At 38.6% G+C, this 18414-nt stretch overlaps 1 protein-coding gene across 1 annotated transcript in view; it reads left to right on the forward strand.

Moving 5' to 3' along the window:
* The window catches only part of ENTPD1 (ectonucleoside triphosphate diphosphohydrolase 1), a 99774-nt gene that overhangs the window by 67599 nt on the left and 13761 nt on the right, over positions 1-18414 (forward strand). The window contains exons 8-9 of the mRNA XM_014785599.2: positions 14134-14253; positions 17760-17897. Of these exons, the coding sequence (XP_014641085.1) occupies positions 14134-14253; positions 17760-17897 (258 nt within the window). The remainder of the gene's footprint in view (positions 1-14133; positions 14254-17759; positions 17898-18414) is intronic.

The raw sequence follows: 18414 nt of genomic DNA on the forward strand, positions 1-18414 counted from the left end.
GACTTGAGCTCCCCCTGGAGGCTTTTCTGTTTGGTCCCTTAGTCCCTCATTGAAATTGTTCTTGCAGCCTTCTGAATCTCAATTTGGCAATCTCTTTAGATTACCTCATTACCTTCCTCTGAATAGAATCTTTCTTCTCTGAATATAGCCCTTAGGGTCAGCATTGTACCTGTACTTATTCCTGCTTTGGCAGTTTCTTTCTGTTCCAGATGTTTGTCGCCTCTGTAATTTCTTCCTAAAGCCTAAAGATTTTTTTTGTCTGTTTCCTCATCTATCAAATGAGGACAGATAACTATCTCATTGGCAGTTGTGAGCAATAAGCCAGACAAGCAGTGGTAGACTGGTAAATTTCTAACAACCAGCTCTCTGGGGATGGAGGGGCTGACTTGTGGCATTTGCCAACTTGCATGGAACAAGTACTCCCACTATGGCCTATTTTAAGCTATCAACATGACATCAACTGGCTCACAAAAATCCTAAAGTTTTAACAATTGGCTCTGGTGAGTGGGTAAGAGCCAGCTCCAGCACATCATTGCAAATAGCAAAAAGCTAACATACCCTAGTACCAGGTGGGCCCTTAAAAAGGTTACTTCTTCTTGAGAGTTCTCATTCTAGGCTGTCATTCCTGCAGGAAGTTCCCATTGCCAAGTCCTACATTTTGAAGCATACCTATTTGTAACACAAAAATCCAGTTGCATTCCCATCATTTCCAAGACCAGTTAGCCTGGGTATTCTCAAGCTACAGAGAATTTGCAGGGAGGGAATTTTTGCCTCAATTGCATACAGCATTGATGATCTAATTCTTAGTTTGTAAATAGAGTATTAAAAACTGTCAATACTTTCGTCAGTTTGGCTACACTGTGGCCTTGGTTGCTAGACAGAATCCAATTTTTAGGCAAATTAGAAACATTGAAAAGGAAGAGGGAATATCTGTGGGGAATTACTTATGAGATCATTTAGGAATTTTTTTGAAGATCACATTGTATCATTTATATAAACAAGAAAGGGCATAAACAAATTCAGTAGGGAACTGGAATTAAAGAACATTAAAAATTTATTCATTTACATGTGTATATGTGTGTGTGTATTTAGCTCTGAGCTTCCTAGTAGCCAAGGAGAAAAATAAGACATAATCAGATACATAATTTTCATTATGCCCAGCATACCAGGTCCTAGGGCAAAGCAGAGCTATTCCAAAATTGAATCCCAAGGATATTTTACAAAGGAGATTTTATTAGACAATGTCTTTGACCACATTTTTTAAAATTGCAATTTCTTATAGCAACTTTAACCCAGAGGCATAATATTAAAAAGCCAACTCAGTGATAGCAATTCTGTGATAGACTGAGGCAGTATAGGTTTTTGGTACTCAACTTGATAGAAAGAAAGAATTCAGAGTAGTTGGAAGAGGGGAGAGACAGATGTCCTTCAAATCATCTTCCATAAGTATTAATTATCTAAGCTAGCAGTTGAAAGAAGAGGAGGGGCTGATCTTTTGAGGCTACGTACTCTGAAGATGGCCTAGAGTGTTCCTATTCTGAGTTGCTGCTTAAATATGGACCTGCAGTTTACAGGGACCAATCAAGTAAAGGTTTATGAAGTGAGGTTGATTCCTAATACAGAAATTAAGGAGCTGATCACAGATTTTGACCTCACTGGTAGACCTAGCATCCCACCTGTACCTAAAAGCAAAGTTAGGAATTCCTAAAGCTGAGTCAGCATTTCCCTCAAGAATTGGCTTTGGGACCATTCTGGCAAAAGAACATCTGATGGATTGAGTCTCCAAAGTCCTACCCCAAGAGTAAGATCAGGATGATTTTTTTTTTAAGACTTTTTTTAAAGAGTCGCCTACCACAGCCGCAGGAAGAAACTTGGTAAGGCATCCTTAAACCATCTGATTTTAAGCAGTGTATCTTCCTGGGATATTAAAAGAAGATGGTGGTTTTTGTCATTCAGTGTAATTCTTGGGATTAAAAATGGAAGCATTCTGAATAAGGTTAAGGTTTCTTTTTCATGATATAATATACGTAAATCAAGGAAAAAATATTCACCCTAAACCCTATCATCCCATCCCATCAACATTTTATTTCTCTGGGTTTAATTCCAGTGCATGTTGATATAAGCAATATCCCACTCTAGAAGAGACTTTTCCAAGGGATGAGGCCAGCTTAGATATTAAATCCAATCAAGTGGATTTCTGAAGAACATATACAGACAGGAAAACTACCACTTAGGCTGTGACACATGGAAGACTTTCAGAAAAGATTGACAGGTAGATGGAATGAAAAAATAAATGAATATGAATATGAATGAACTGGTCCTGGAGCAAGGGAAGAGAAATAGATGACCTTATTCTGGAGCACAGCTGTCTAAGAAAGAAAGGTGAATAGACACATTCTTTTTTTTTTAAATTTTTTGTTTATTGCAGTAACATTGGTTTATAACATTGTATAATTTCAGGTGTACATCATTGTACTTCTATTTCTGCATAGATTACATCATGTTCACCACCCAAATACTAATTACAACCCATCACCACACACATGTGCCGAATTATCCCTTTCTCCCTCCTCCTTCCCTCCTTCGCCTCTGTTAAGCACCAATCCAATCTCTGAATAGACACATTCTTAACTCAGCCAGCAGGATTTGCCCTTCATTCTAATTCTAAGACTTGATCTCTACTGTGGCTCCAGAGAAATAGTCTATTTCCATATATATATTTTTTGGAGTATAAAAATAACGATTATCTTAGAAATTTTTTAAAATGTATAAAGGAGAAGGGATTTAAAACATTACTTCAGATTTGCCTCAGGTGTTTGTAATAGAAGGCCATATTTATTTTATTTTCTATTCCTTACGTAATGGCACTATTCTGTGGTTGCATATTGCTGATTTGATTCTATTTTGAGAGAGGACTCTACTGTACAGTCAAGGCAATAGCTAGAAGCAAAATATTGAGGTTGTCTAGACCAATCATTCTTTTTGTGTGTGTGTGGTAAAAATATACATAACAGAAAATTTACCATTTTAAGTACTTTTAAGTGTACAGTTCTGTGGCATTAAGTACCTTTACGTTACTGTCTAACTATCCATCTCTAGAACTTTTTTGTCTTCCCAGATAGAAACTGTACCCATTAAAGAAAACATTAACTCCCCATTTCTCTTTCCCCTCAGCCCCTGGCAACCACTATTCTACTTTCTATTGCTATGAATATGACTATTCCAGGTACCTCATGTAAGTGGAATCATATAATATTTGTCTTTTTGTGACTGATTTATTTCACTTAGCATAATGTCTTCAATAAACCAGTTATTCTTAACTCTTCAAGGGATCATAAGACTCTTTGGAGAATGCGACGAAAGCTAAGGATTGGAATTCCAAGCAGAAAAATGGACATATAAATGTATACCAAAATTTTTGCATACAATTGAAAAGACATCATCATCCATTGAAGTGGACCCATTAACCCTGCGTTAAGAGCCCTTAATCTAGAACAAAACGTACATAGAAACGAGAGATTAAATTAGAATCATGAGGGGTCGGCCCCGTGGCGTAGCGGTTAAATGCGTGCACTCCGCTGCTGGAGGCCTGGGTTCGGATCCCAGGTGCGCACTGACGCACCGCTTGTCAGGCCATGCTGTGGCAGCATCCCACATAAAATGGAGGAAGATCGGCATAGATGTTAGCTCAGGGCTAGTCTTCATCAGCAAAAAGAGGAGGATTGGCATGGATGTTAGCTCAGGGCTGATCTTTCTCACAAAAAAAAAAGACCATGAACTTGATTAATCAGATCTCTGTGAATTCTTAAAAAAAAAAAAAAAAAATGGGGGATTGGGGAACATGTCAAATGGTCAGTTTGGGCCGGAATCTTGAGACTAGACTGTAATGCCTATTCCTTCTGTGACTACAAATGCTTCATTTAATCTTTATTCCAAAGTACTATCAATATGTTTTTGATTGGATCTTTGGAAAATGCTTTAATAAACCTTTTTCTTCCTCTATGGACAAATTTGGCTTTGGGTTAACTTTCTGGATTTGTTTTCCTGGAAACCTGATAAAGGTGGAATACCAGTTACGTTACAAGTTCTTAGTGATAAAAATGACCCCTGAAATAAATTGTATCTGGAATGGAAGAAATGATAAATGAACTATGCATACTCTGTGGCTTCCCTAATCTGTATAAAGGCTCTATATATGTGAAGTGTATAACAAAGGGCTTTATCTTTATAGCGTTCCTTATCATCCATCATACTGTTATTTATTTGTTTGAGTTCTGCTGCCTTCCACTAGAGGGCAGGGATTTTCCCCTGTTTCAGTGATCACTACTTGGAACATAGTCCATACTCAGTAAATATTTGTTGAATGAATGATATGCAGCCAAAAGTCAAGGAAGAGGTGAAATGAAAAAAAAAACGGCTATTGGTTTTGGCAGTTAGGATGTTACTGGTGATTTTAGTGAGTTTCAGAGGCCATGTCAGAGCAGACTAAGGCCTCTGTGGGAGATGCTCCAAAGTTGGGAGAACAGGGAGGTGGGTGGGTAACTGATATTACAAAAACAAGAAAAAATTTCAGAGAGGATAGAATACTGGACTGAAACCAACTCAATTAAATTGAACAGGAATACATGTATTGGATATTTTCTTTATAGTTGACATGTCTGTCTCCCCCACTATGTCCTGAGGCCCTGGAAGGCAGGGATGGTGTCTTTTTCATCTTTTCATTTCTAAGCCTGCCAGAGTGCCTGGAATATTGTATATTCTCTGTAGAAGAACTTTAGTGTTTGGAATATTCGAGGGAGAACGATGCATGCACAGAAGCCTGGAGGTGGGAAAGAATGAAGCACGTTCAGAGGCCTGCAAGTAGTTCAGTGGGTTTCCATGTGGTCCAGGCAAGAGACTTGCCTCTGGTATTCTAGAATGCAAAAGTGGAACCAAAACAGGAGAGCCTGAGGCCCTGGCTCCCAAGCTACTTACTAATAGAAGCACATGCATTCGTGCATTTTTTTGTTCACGCCTCCATCCAGAACATATTTTGCATAAAGCATAGTACTCTTTTCTGACATGGACTCTGTGTCCTCAGGATGTGGTTTATTAGTAAGCCCAAAGCGTTGGCAGCTATTCTGACATGTTTCTTCTCTAAAAATAATGGTGTGTTTCCAGTCTCCTCTTCACTTCTTCACCTCTTTGTAAGAGCTTTGCAGTTATAAGTTTGTTTGTGATGAGCTAGAAATGGGATATTTTTGGACTTCTTTCAATTTCAGCTTAGATTTGTCAGGCAGCTCTGATGTTTCAAATCATCCTGAGATCTTCTCCCTTTTGGTATCAGCACCTGAAGAAAAAGTCACCAATTCACTGTCTTTGAATCAGAAGTTTAAGATGAACTGTGGGTGCTATCCAGCGATTCACATACTTCTGTAAGCTGCTCTAGATATATTCTCAGCAGCTCGAGAGTGATTCTGTTTTATTATCTTAATTGATATTAATAATTTCTGCATTAATCTGTCCTTGGCCACAGCTGAACTCTTTTTTTTTTTTTTTTTTTTTTATTTATTTTTCCCCTAAAGCCCCAGGCGATAGTTGTATGTCATAGTTGCACATTCTTCTAGTTGCTGTATGTGGGACGCGGCCTCAGTGTGGCCGGAGAAGCAGTGCGTCTGTGCGCGCCCGGGATCCGAACCCGGGCCGCCTGCATCGGAGCGCACGCACTTAACCGCTAAGCCACGGGGCCGGCCCCACAGCTGAACTCTTAAACTGCAGAATCTTAGTGTTGGAAGGAATTTTAGCACATACGCTATCTAACCTCCTATCTCATGCAGAAATACCTTCTATTCTACCATATTCCCAGTAGGAGGTCTCCCAAATGGTTGGGGTATCTATAATAACAGGAAGAACACTACATCACAAAATCTTTAATTTTATCTTAGAAAAGTTTTAATTTTTAGTAAGTTACTTTTATTGGGCTGAGTCTAGCCACTTACAAATTTTGGTTATATTTCAGCTTTTTGGATCTACCCAAAATAAACCTAAACCTTCCCTTCTAACTAGTGAATCTAAATCCATTTCCCTATGCTCATTACTGTTATTTCAATTACCTTAGTCATCTTTCTTAAAATTATTTGTATATTCTACTTCTTGGAGGTAGCTGATGGCTTTTTTTCCCCAAGCTTAAAGATCATCTTTCGGTCTTTAGATGCCTTTGTTTGAGGTTTATGATCCGTAAACTCAAGTTTCTATAGTACAGGAAAATGGCGGTGATTTTAGGAAGAGGATATGGTTCAGGGGTTTGGAAAGACAATAATTCCAGGCTTTGGAGGAAATGTATTGCCCTATTTAGGGAGGCATATAAAGGACCATTTTTGGGACTCTTAGAAAATAGAACATATTTTAAGCTCTAAGGTAAAAAAAGTTATCTCCTGCAGTTGTAAAGCGATCTAACCTTTTTGAAAGAGGATCTGACAAAATACGCATAGATATTTAAAATATGCTCACCTCTGTTTTTTAAATTGAAGTCTAATATATCTGCAGTAAAGTGTGCGCATTTTAAGGCCACAGCTTGATAGTTTTTAAGGGATGCACCTATGAGCCCATCATCTAGATGAAAATATAGAATATTCCTAGCACCCTAAAAGGTTCCCTTGTCCACTCTCTCAATTGATAAGCCCCCCTCCAAGGATAACCACCACTTTGACATCTATCACCATAGATTAGTGTTACCAATTCAGAATCATAGTGTGTATTCTTTTGCATCTGGCTCCTTTCATTCAGTATTGTCTGAGATTTGTCTATGTTGTTGCATTTAACAGTAGTTCATTCTTTCATTGCAGTGTAGTATTCCTTTGAATGAACACACTAAAATTTATCTATCCATTCTATATTCGATACATATATATTCTCAAATGTTTATGAACATTTGAGTTGTTTCCATTTTTGGGCTATTATGGACTGCTATATGAACATTCTTGTTCATGTCTTTTAGTGGATATTTCCAGTTATAAAATATATTTACCCCAACAAAATTATCCCAAGGCAAAGGTACAAAGATGTGTGTACATTGTAGGATTGTTTATGATAGTGTAATATTAAAAAGCCTAAGTACTCATGAATAGGAGATTGTTAAGTAAATTACGATATATCCATAATAGTAACATTTTATAGTCATTTAAATGGGTGAGGTAAAATCTACATGGAAACTTGTCCGTGATGTATTCTTATCAAGCAAAACAAAGCAGGATTATAAAACATTGTGTCTAGTATGATCACATTTAGGTAAAAAATATAGACATATATTTTAATATTTTACATATATATTTGCTGTAGATATTAAACAGTGCATTATTAGAAGTGTTTTTCTCTAGGCAATGGTTAGATTAAGGAGAGACTTTCATTTTTAACTTATAATATTTAAATCCTATACAATAAACATGCATTTAGTTTTGAATAAGCCAGAATTTTAAAGATATTTCTATTTTGAAGCAAAAGAAGTGAAGAGGACAACTTTTATGTGTTGAGAAATGAATAAGAGCAGGATTCTGAGATGCTACAGGAAGGCTTCAGAAGGTCGGGGGAAATTTTCAAGAGTCCATGGCATGAGAGGTTTGGGTGTAGGGGGTGACAGGAACCAGAAGGCCCTGCTAACTTGGTTGCTATGTATCCCACTGAAGGCTCAATATTTAGCTAAACCTACCTCATAGAAATTTTCTGTTTTTCATGTTTTTTAATAATTTTTACTTACTTTAAGAAGCAATGTTACACCTCAGCAAAAGCAGTTCAGATCCCGGGCGCGCACTGAGGCACTGCTTCTCCGGCCATGCTGAGGCCGCGTCCCACACACAGCAACTAGAAGTATGTGCAACTATGACATATAACTATCTACTGGGGCTTTGGGGAAACAAAAAAAAGGAGGAGGGTTGGCAATAAATGTTAGCTCAGGGCTGGTCTTCCTCAGCAAAAAGAGGAGGATTAGCACGGATGTTAGCTCAGAGCTGATGTTCCTCAAAAAAAAAAAAAAGAGAGAATTTCTAGGTGCTTGACTCATTAAGCCTTTTGTTGGTAGAATGAGCTGTAGGAGTAATTTCAGAAAGTCTTTTGAAATGTAACAATTTAAGGAAATATTTATTATAAAAATGAATATATGCTTATTATAAAAAAAACTTTTTAAAAAGTTTAAAGATCCAACTATATGTTGTCTATAAGATCCAACCATATGCTATCTATAAGAAACTCACTTTAGATTTAAGGACACAAGGAGGCTGAAAGTGAAGGGATGGAAAAAGATAGTCCATGCAAATGGCAACCAAAGGAAAGCAAGGGTGGCTATACTTACATTAGACAAAATAGACTTTAAGTCAAAAATTGTCACAAGAGACAAAGAAGGACAGTATATATTGATAAAAGGGTCAATTCACAAGGAAAATACAACAATTATAAATATATATGCATCCCAAATCAGAGGACTTGAATATTTAAAGCAAACATTGACAGAACTGATGGGAGAAATAGATAGCAATACAATAATAGCAGGATACTTCAATACCTCACTTTCAATAATGGCTAGAACAACCAGAAAGAAAATCAACAAAGGAACAGCAGACTTGAACAACACTGTAGACCAAATGGACTCAACAGACAAATACAAAACATTCCATCCAAAGCAGCAGAATATACATTCTTCTCAAGTATACATGGAACATTCTCTAAGATAGATCACATGTTAGGTCACAAAACAAGTCTTAACAAATTTAAGAAGGCTGAAATCATACCAGGTATCTTTCCTAACTACAGTGGAATGAAACTAGAAATCAATAGCAGAAGAAAACTGGAAAATTCACAAATATGTGGAAATTAACACACTTTTGAACAACTAAAATCCTCAACAAAATACTAGCAAACTGAATTCAACAGTGCAATAAAAGGATTATATACCATGACTAAGTGGGATTTATCCCTGGGATGCAATGATGGTTTAGCATATAAAAACCAATTAATGTGATATACCATATTAACAGAATAAAGGATAAAAATCACATGATCATCTTAATAGATGCAGAAAAAGCATATGACAAAATTTAACACTCTTTTATGATAAAAATGCTCAACAAACTAGGAATAGAAAGAAATTACCTCAACATAATAAAAGCCATATATGAAAAACACACAGCTAACATCATACTCAGTGATGAAGACTGAAAGCTTTGCCTCTAAGATCAGGAACAAGGCCAGGATGCCCACTATCACCACTTCTATTCAACATATTACTGGAAGTCCTAGCTATAGCAATTAGGCAAGAAGAAGAAATAAAAGGCATCCAGGTCAGAAAGGAAGAAGTAAAATTGTGTCTGTTTGCAGATGACGTGATCTCATATAAAGATAACCCTAAAGACTTTGCACACACAAAATAACCCTGTTAGAACTAATAAATGAATTCAGTAAAGTTGCAGGGTACAAAATCAATGTACAAAAATCAGTTGCATTTCTATACACTAACATGAACTATCTGAAAAGAAATTTAAGAAAACATTCCCATTTACAATAACATCAAAAGGAATAAAACACTTAGGAATAAACTTAACTAAGGAGGTGAAAAACTTGTGCACTGAAAACTACAAAACACTGATGAAAGAAATTAAAGAAGATACAAATGGAAAGACATCCCATGTTCATGGAAGACTTAATATTGTTAAAATATCCATACGACCGAAAGCATTCTACAAATTCAATGCAATCCCCGTCAAAATCCCAGTGGCATTTTTTGCTGAAATAGAAATATATATATATAATTTATTTGCAACCACAAAAGACCCTGAATAGCCAAAATAGTCTTGAGAAAGAACAGAGCTGTAAGTATCACACTTTCTGATTTCAAAATATTTTAAAAGAAATAGTAATTAAAACAGTATAGTACTGGCATAAAAACAGACATATAGACCAATGGAATAGAATAGGGAGCCCAGAAGTAAATCCACACATAAGTGATCAACTGATCTTTGACAGGAGTGCCAAAAATACACAACAGGGAAAGGATAGTCTCTTCAATAAATGGTGTTGGGAAAACTGGATAACCACATGCAAAAGATTGAAATCGGACCCGTATCTTACACCATACAGAACAATCAACTTAAATGGATTGAAGGCTTAAACACAAGACCAGAAACAGTAAAATTCCTAGAAGAAAACATGGGGGAAAAGCTTCATGACATTGGTTGTGGCAATGATTTCATGAATATGACACCAAAAGCCCACTCACCAAAAGCGAAAATAGACAAGTGTGACTACATAAAACTAAAAAGCTTCTGCACAGCAAAGAAAACAATCAACAGTGAAAAGGAAGCCTACGGAATGGGAGAAAATATTTGCAAACCGTGTATCAGACAAGAGGTTAATTTCCAAAATATATAAGGAACTCCTACAACTTAATAGCGAGAGAAACTAATAACCCAATTAAAAAATGGGCTAAAAACTTGAATTGACATTTCTCCAAAGATGACATACAAATGGCCAACAGGTATCATCACTAGGCCAACATCACTAATCATCAGGTTAATGCAAATCAAAACCACAATGAGATATCACCTTATAACAAAAGACAACAAGTATGGTGAGGATGTGGAGAAAATGGAACTCTTATATAGTGTTGATGGGAATGCAAAATGGTGCAGCTGCTATGGAAAACAGTATGGAGATTCCTCAAAAAATTAAAAATAGAAATACCATATGGTCAAGCAATCTCACTTTTGGATATTTTATCCAAAAGAATTAAAATCAGGATCTGGAAGAGATATTAGCACTCTAATGTTCATTGCAGCATTATTCAAAAATAGCCAAGATGTGGCAACAACCTAAAGGTCTATTGATGGGTATTGACAGATGAATGGATAAAGAAAATATGGTCTATACATACAACAGAGTATTATTCAGCCTTAAAAGAAGGAAATAATGTGATATATGACAAAGATGAACCTTGAAGACATTATGCTAGGTGAAATAAGCCAGTCACAAAAGGACAAATACTGTATGATTCCGTTTATATGAGGTATCTAAAATAATAAACCAAATAGACTCAGAGAGTAGAATGGTGGTTACCGGGTGCTGGGGAGAGGGGAAAATGGAGAGTTGCTAATCAATGGGCATAAAGTTTCAGTTATGTAAGATGATTAAGTTCTGGAGATCTGACATACAACATTGTCCCTATAGTTAACAATATTGTATTGTACACTTTACAATTTGTTAAGAGAGATCTCATGTTAAATGTTCTTTTACAATAAAAATAAAAATTTTAAAGTAAAACTAAAAAGTTCACCCCTCCCTCCTGTCTCACAATCACTTCACTAGAGAAAAACACGCTTAATAGTTTTAATTAATGGAGGGAGCCTTCCAGGCATTAGCTATGCATATCATAGCTATCCAGTCTCTGGATATATACAGTCTCTCAATCAACAGAAATTCACCAAGTGTCTCTTACATTCTAGCCAGTGCTCTAGGAACGAGAGAGAGAGAGAGAGAGAGAGAGAGAGCAGTTTTCTGTCACTTAAACATTTATAGATCTCTTCCATGTGCCAAGTGCCATGTTAGTGCTACAGATTCAGCTAAGAACAAGGCAGATGAGGCCCCTGCCGTCATGGAACTGGCATTCTAGAAGGCTGGCAGACAAAAGACCAGAAATGCAAACAAACCAAAGCAAATGGGACTGTGGCAACTGCTGGGAAGGAAGAAACAGAGTCCTGTGAAGGAGAATAACAGAGCGTCCTAGTCTAGATGGGTGATAGGAAGACCTCTCTGAGGAGGAGATATAGAAGTCAAGAGAATTCCAACAGAAGGAATAGCAAGTGTGCAACCCTGGGCGGGGGGAAGGGAGGAAGCTTGGCAGTGATTGAAGGCCAGGGTGGCTGGCGTGTAGTGGGCAAGGTAGGCAGGGGTATGAGATGGTAGTGGCAAGGTGGGAAGCGTTAGAACATGCCTGGCCTTGAGAGACTTGGTAGAGTTTGGACTTTATTCTAGGTATAATTAGGAGTCACTGAAGGCTTTAAGCAGAGGAGTGATATGATCAAATTTGTTTTTAAAAGATTCCTGTGACTGCCACGTGCAGGATGGATTGGAACACGTCTAGAAAGGTAACGTGGAGACCAAATAAGAGGCCATTGCAGTGTCCACACAAGAGATGCTGGTGGCTTGGGTTAAGATGGTAGTAATAAAGCCATACCAAGATCTTGTTCTGCAACTGGCATACAATATTTAAAGTGTTGGAATTCCAGAGTTCAAGGGATGTGGAGGCTTTCAGAGCTCCTATGGACATCAACTTGCCCAAAGGAATGAGCACACCAGTTCAGAGGCTAACTGTACAGAGCTATTTATAGCAACATTGCTCATAGGCAAAAATACTGGAATCAAAGAAATGCCCACCAGTAGGGAGTTGTTGAATGAATTATGATACATTCACACCATGGACTCTTATGTAGCCATTAGAGTGTCCCCAGCTGACTTGGAGGGATTTCCACAAAGGATTGTTGAATAAGAAAAGCAAGATGTAGAATGTGTTTAAAATTTCATTTTAAAAAACAAATCCTGTATATATACATGTTTGTATGATTATATGAGCAATGGGGGAAAAAATGAAGGCTTCATATTAAGTTGTTAACATTGGCTCCCATTGGAAATAGAAGTAGAGGAGAAAATTAAGCCAAAAAATAAATGAAAAAGCAAGGAAAACTTATTAAAAAGGACAGATACACTCACACTTATTCATTTTTGTTAAATTAGATATTTTATATATGTATAAGAATATTTTTTTAAATAATGCATTTTTTAAGAAGCTGGCATTGGACTTATTTTGGCTGGAATTGAAGCATAAACCCTGTTTGCAGCAGGAACTTTCCTGGTAGAGGATATCTTTCCTGTTCTCTGAGTCAGAATCGAGCCCCCAATGGGATCCCCACTAACTCCTGTTTCTTTGACCTCTGGAAGCCTGTTTCTTTGCCCTCATGTGTCTTTGCCCGTGAGAATTACATAGGAAGTTGCTTTGCTTGTTTGAAAGTAACATTTCCTCTCTACATTCACTTCGTGTTTGGTAATTTTACAGAAGGCAAAATATAATCCCTAAGCCAAACCACTTCTAGCACAGGGAGAGCCCTTTGTTCCCTCTGACAAATCACAGGAGGCTCTCTGACTCCACCCAGTGCCTAGCACACAGAGCTCTCAGGGTGTTGGTTGAGTAAACACATGATGTGCTCCTATGACATCCAAAGTGATTTCCCCTAAAATCTGGCACCATTTAGGGCAAGACAGAGAAAAAGCACTAGAGTTGGGGTTTGAGTTGCCTCATCTAGCAAGCTCTGCTCAATTATTTTCTTCTCTTTAAATTCATGCTATATTAAAAGGGTCAAAAAGGCAGCTATAGGATTGTTTAAAGTATAATAAAAATTTTATGTATATATTAGAGTGGAGGAAAAAGGATTAGAAGCCTATGTATCATATTTAATAGTAGTTTGTCTCTAAGTGGTAGAATTTGGGGTCATTTTAATAGAATGTTTTATTTTTTACTCACTTGTACTTTTAACTTTTTCTATAGTTCTCAAGTATGATGATAATAATGATTTTTTAAAACTTTTCAGTTGTGCCTAGCTCATGATAGACCTGAAATAAATATTTGTTAAATAAAGATGGGCTATTTAAAGAAAGCAGTACATGTACATTTTAGAAAATAGGCACAAAATAAAGCACAAATAAAAAGGAAAAAACACCTTATAATTTTGCCATTCAGAGATAACTTGTAATACCTTTGTATAGAATTTTCCAGTTTTTATTTATTAAAAATTTCATATATAATAGTTTTTTAAAGATGCAATTTTTGTAACCTCTTCCTCTCTTTTCTTCTTTTTTCCCCTTCTTTCTTTCTCCCTGACTCTCTCACTAAAATTATAGAGAAAATTAGCTACCAAGTGGCTCAGAAATGCATGTCAGCAGCAAAGTGACCCCTCTTCCAGGAAGGAAACAGCTCTTGGGTCTGGAATATCACTTAGTCCATTAATTTACTCAACAGAGATTTCCAGGGACCTTCACTCGGGGTTCAGCCTTCTGGAGAGTGAGTCAGTGTCCCTCTGTGTTGGACACAGAGCAAAACCCTGCATTTTTCTTTTGCAGGCATTTTCAGCTTTTTACTATGTGATGGAGTTTTTAAACTTTACATCATTAGAGGAAACTCCCTCTCAGGAAAAGGTGACTGCCACGATGGAAAATTTCTGCTCTCAGACTTGGGAAGAGGTACGTCTTTCTCTTATATCTCATTGGCCAGGACTGGCTGGGAAAGCAAGATGCAGGATTTTATGACTGGTTTAGAGCCTTAGATCCATCATGAACTGCTTCCTAGAGCCAGGCACATTGTCGTCCACTCCCCCTCCCAACCCCCAAATCTGAGTTTTATTAGCAAGGAAGATAGGCAATTCACGTAATCTGCCCCAGATACCATTGTGGTAAGACCCTTTCTCCATTGCCCAGGTCCAAGATATCTCCTATTTATTCATAAATTTGAAGCACACATTTTTTTCTTGTCTGAGATACTGAGTCGTTCAAGATCCAGCTCTACCTGATGAAAGTTTCCAAGGAGGAGAGACGTATGAGGTCTACTCTGATTTAAAAAGATCAGCTAGGGCTAGCTCAAAACAGCAGCAGTTTTAAATTGACGCAGTTGCAATTCTTAAGAAATGCAATTAATTAAAAATTGATGCTGTTGTCATCAGCACTGACAAATGGGGAAGGAAGGTTGTGCAAGAGCCTGGAGGTTTGGAATGTTCCCTAAGTATTTTGTCAGAGTTAGAACGTGAAGGAAGAGTATTCAGGGCTTTCGGAAAGAACCACTTAAATATGCCTCAGTACTTAACAGTTTACAAAACACTTAGGGGAGGCTTTTTCAACTAGTGGAGATCTGTGGAGGAAGATCAGCATCTTGGAGTTGAGGCAACTTGAGACCAATCTTATGTATAGCTGCTGAGGAGGTAGATTTAGGCTGCTCTTTGAAAAAACTTACTTCTTGTTCAGAGTGGAAGCTCTGTCAAATTTTCTCTCCTTACCCTCATCTAATTTTTTATTTCATCAGATTACATTAGGTTGGGAACACTTATATACAGACCTGTAGGTCTGCTCAGATAAGCCACATGAGGAATTGCTCAGAGGGCCTGGAAGTAAGCACAGAAAGGACTGCATTTGGAGAAATTCTGAAATATTTGGGGGGATGGAATTGCAGGGTGAGACCCAGAGCCTAAAATGTTGAGATGGGTGTTATGACTCAGGTGTTATGACTTCATTTTTCCCAACTGCATTGTCCATCCATATAAAAAACATAGTTCTGTCAAGTGCCCTGTTATAGGGTAACTCTTCTTCTTTTCCCGCTTACTTCAACCTGAGGAAGCACTGCTATCCTGGTGAGACTTGAGTTTAGGAATGTCCCTTCTAGACACCTTTGGCAGAGAGAGAACTAACAACTGTTAAGCATATATTATGTGCTGAAAAATGGACTAGATGCTTTACGCATACTATATTGTGCTGCCTGTCCCTGCTTTGGTGGGGAAAATAATGCAAACTATACCCACTGATGTCCAGCAGGGTGTCCCAAATCCTTGGGTCCCTGAGGTAGAGAGGCTAGGAAAATGAGTGGAAGGGGCAGTTCATGCTTGTCTTCTGGCAGGTTGATTGGAGGGCTGGTAAAAATCTTTTGACAACCAGAACATAATCACTTTTCTACTCTGAAAATCTGGTCATCCAAGATACACTCAGCCCAAGAGAACAATGCTATAAGACTCTATGTATAATAACTGGGTATTTCTCAGTATACTCTGGGTCCTGACATTCAACCTCATGGACTTTTAGCCTTTCTAGGGAAATGCATCCCATTCTTCAAGATTTGCCATGTCCCTTCATATGGGGGGGTGGTAAGGGGAAATGGGTGGGGAGGAGGGAAACTGGTACTGTCCCATTGCCCTGGGAATAGAAAAGAGAGAAGGACAGAGAGGAGAAGAGTGAGGAAGGCAGACTATCTTCCCATTTGGAGAGCACATAGTATTTAACATTAAACATTAAAATGATCAATTCTAGATTGATGAACCAGGTAGATGTCTTTGGCTTCTATATTGTTGGCTACTATCATAATTAATCCTCAGCAGGTTAGACTGCATAGCCAATCTACAGCTTTCCAGAAAGAGGAGGGAGGTGGGAACATTGAAGAATTCAGGGAAATTAGGCCCAAATGGCATTCTCCCAAGGGATAGGCCAGCCTTCAAGAACCTATGGGGTTGCAGCATTTTCAAGTCAGGCTCAAGTAGATTCTTGGAATTCTGTATCCCCTAGGGGTTCTTTGTTTGATAGGCCCACCAAGACTACATCAAATGAGAGAAGGGGTCTTTCCACAAAGGAAAGGCAGAGTGCAGTTACTAAAAGAAAAGGGGTAGGGACCTGGATAGGTAAATTCAATTGATGTCACAGCAAGGTCTCAGGAGAACGTCCCATGCAGAGGAGTTGATCAAAGAGTAATTTCCAGGACTGTAACAAAAAGATAGTTTCAAGCTGGGTCATTTGAAGAATTCCATCAGAGCAGGACAAGGCAGCCTAGGTGTGGACTTAGCCTTCTAGAGACTGGGTGGCTAGCAGGAGCCAAGTGAGAAACAAACCCCAGGCAGCAGTTAGGGTTTTGAGATGGGATGTTCCTTGGGAGGGGAAAGAAATTTGGGCAAAAGGGGGTGAGCAGGCAGCCAGGAGATCCTACATATAAAACATCTGGCATAATTCCTAGTACATGATATACGCTTAGCAAATGTTAGTTCTCTCTCTGCCTGGGGTGTCCAGGAGGAATGCCTATCTCAAGGGCTGAGGAATAGGGCAGCAGAGAGAACTCTGGGCTGAGCTAGAGATGTCCCGGCCTGTTGCCCTCTAATTGAGGGCAGGAGAGGAGCAGAGCAAGCTGTGGGCATCTGGGCATATATTTACAACAACCAGGAGAGGTAAGGGCGAGGGTGGGCAGGCAGCCCTTCATATCTTCATTTGGGGGTTGGGTGAGTAAACACTTGAAGGATTCAAGAAGACCCCTTTGCATGACTCAGATGCAAAAAAAAGAGAGGTCAGGTAAGGACAGTGGACAGAAGGTGAGATGTTGGCACTTTTAGTAGTTCTGAGCAAAGTGCTTCCTAAACTGTGTTTCAGAGCTGTGTGGGATCGTATTAAAAAGCGAATTTGGCATTGATAGTTCTGGGGTGAGGACTATCAAGCTCCTAGGGGTTGCTGATACTGAGTGGTAAGGCTTTTTATGACACTATTTCCTTAAGATGCTTGTAGAGGCTCTGAACCAAAGACTGTGCTCAAGAGCATATAGAAAACTGATTCAACAAAGATTAACAAATTTCTTTCATGCAAGATTTTTTTACAGCTTTTAATATGCTAATGTGATTATGAAGCTCAAGTTCACAAGGGGTAAAAAAAGTATACTAAACTTCAGTGTTTCTAAATCTACTAGACCGCAGACACTACTTTTTCCTTAGAGCACTTATTGATATCTCATAGAACCCTGTGGAGGAAAAGTTTCCTTAACAGACCCTAAACTATAAACTCCTGTGCCCACTGAAGGAGTGCAGCACCACTCCCACAGCCCTCTGGAGAGGCCAGCTCTCAGGCCCACGTGAGCTGGGGCTTCCTCCTCTCTTGATCAGCTCTAATAGTGAAAAAGAGGGCTATGGAGAGGTGCCTGTTGTACAAGTATGATATTTCCTTCACTTCGCTTACAGCTGAAGATAAATTTTGGTGAAGTGAAAGAGAAGTACCTGAGTGAATACTGCTTTTCTGGCACCTACATCCTCTCTCTCCTTCTGAACGGCTATCATTTCACAGCTGATTCCTGGAAGCATATTCATTTCATGGGCAAGGTAATTTGGGTACTTGTTGGGTTGGGGAGAGGTTGGGTGGTAGTAACTGAAGCAGCTTTGGGCTCGAAAGGGGTAGGAGTCAACCTGATTTAAATTTTGGCCTGATGTCCTGTTCTACCACTTCACCTCTATCCCAAGCTGGCATTTTGTGTCAAGCCCTCCTGGGTACGTCTACCAGCCAGGTGTGGGTATCCTATCTAAGGAGAGCTACCTGTGTTCTCAGCCTTGCCTTTCTGCTCACATAACAGTGACTAATTCCTTATAAAACAAAAAAATGAGATATTAAAGTAGTGTAATGGTATTTCAGAAGTAGCCACAGTGATTCCATGTGCTGACTTCAACATTCATCCCGAACACCCCTTCCACAAATCTGGAAAGGGTGATCCTGGTTTCTTCTAAGGGATGAAGGCCTTGTTAGTTGTAGCTTCAAGGTTGACCAGTCTGAAAGCTCGTGAAGAAGGGGATGAGTGGCTGTGAATGGGGGTCTTTGCTTAGAAGCCAGGCTTGGCGGGAGCCT

Source organism: Ceratotherium simum, chromosome 6 (assembly GCF_057802395.1).
Source record: "Ceratotherium simum simum isolate JZ-2026a chromosome 6, ASM5780239v1, whole genome shotgun sequence".
NCBI lineage: Eukaryota > Metazoa > Chordata > Mammalia > Perissodactyla > Rhinocerotidae > Ceratotherium > Ceratotherium simum.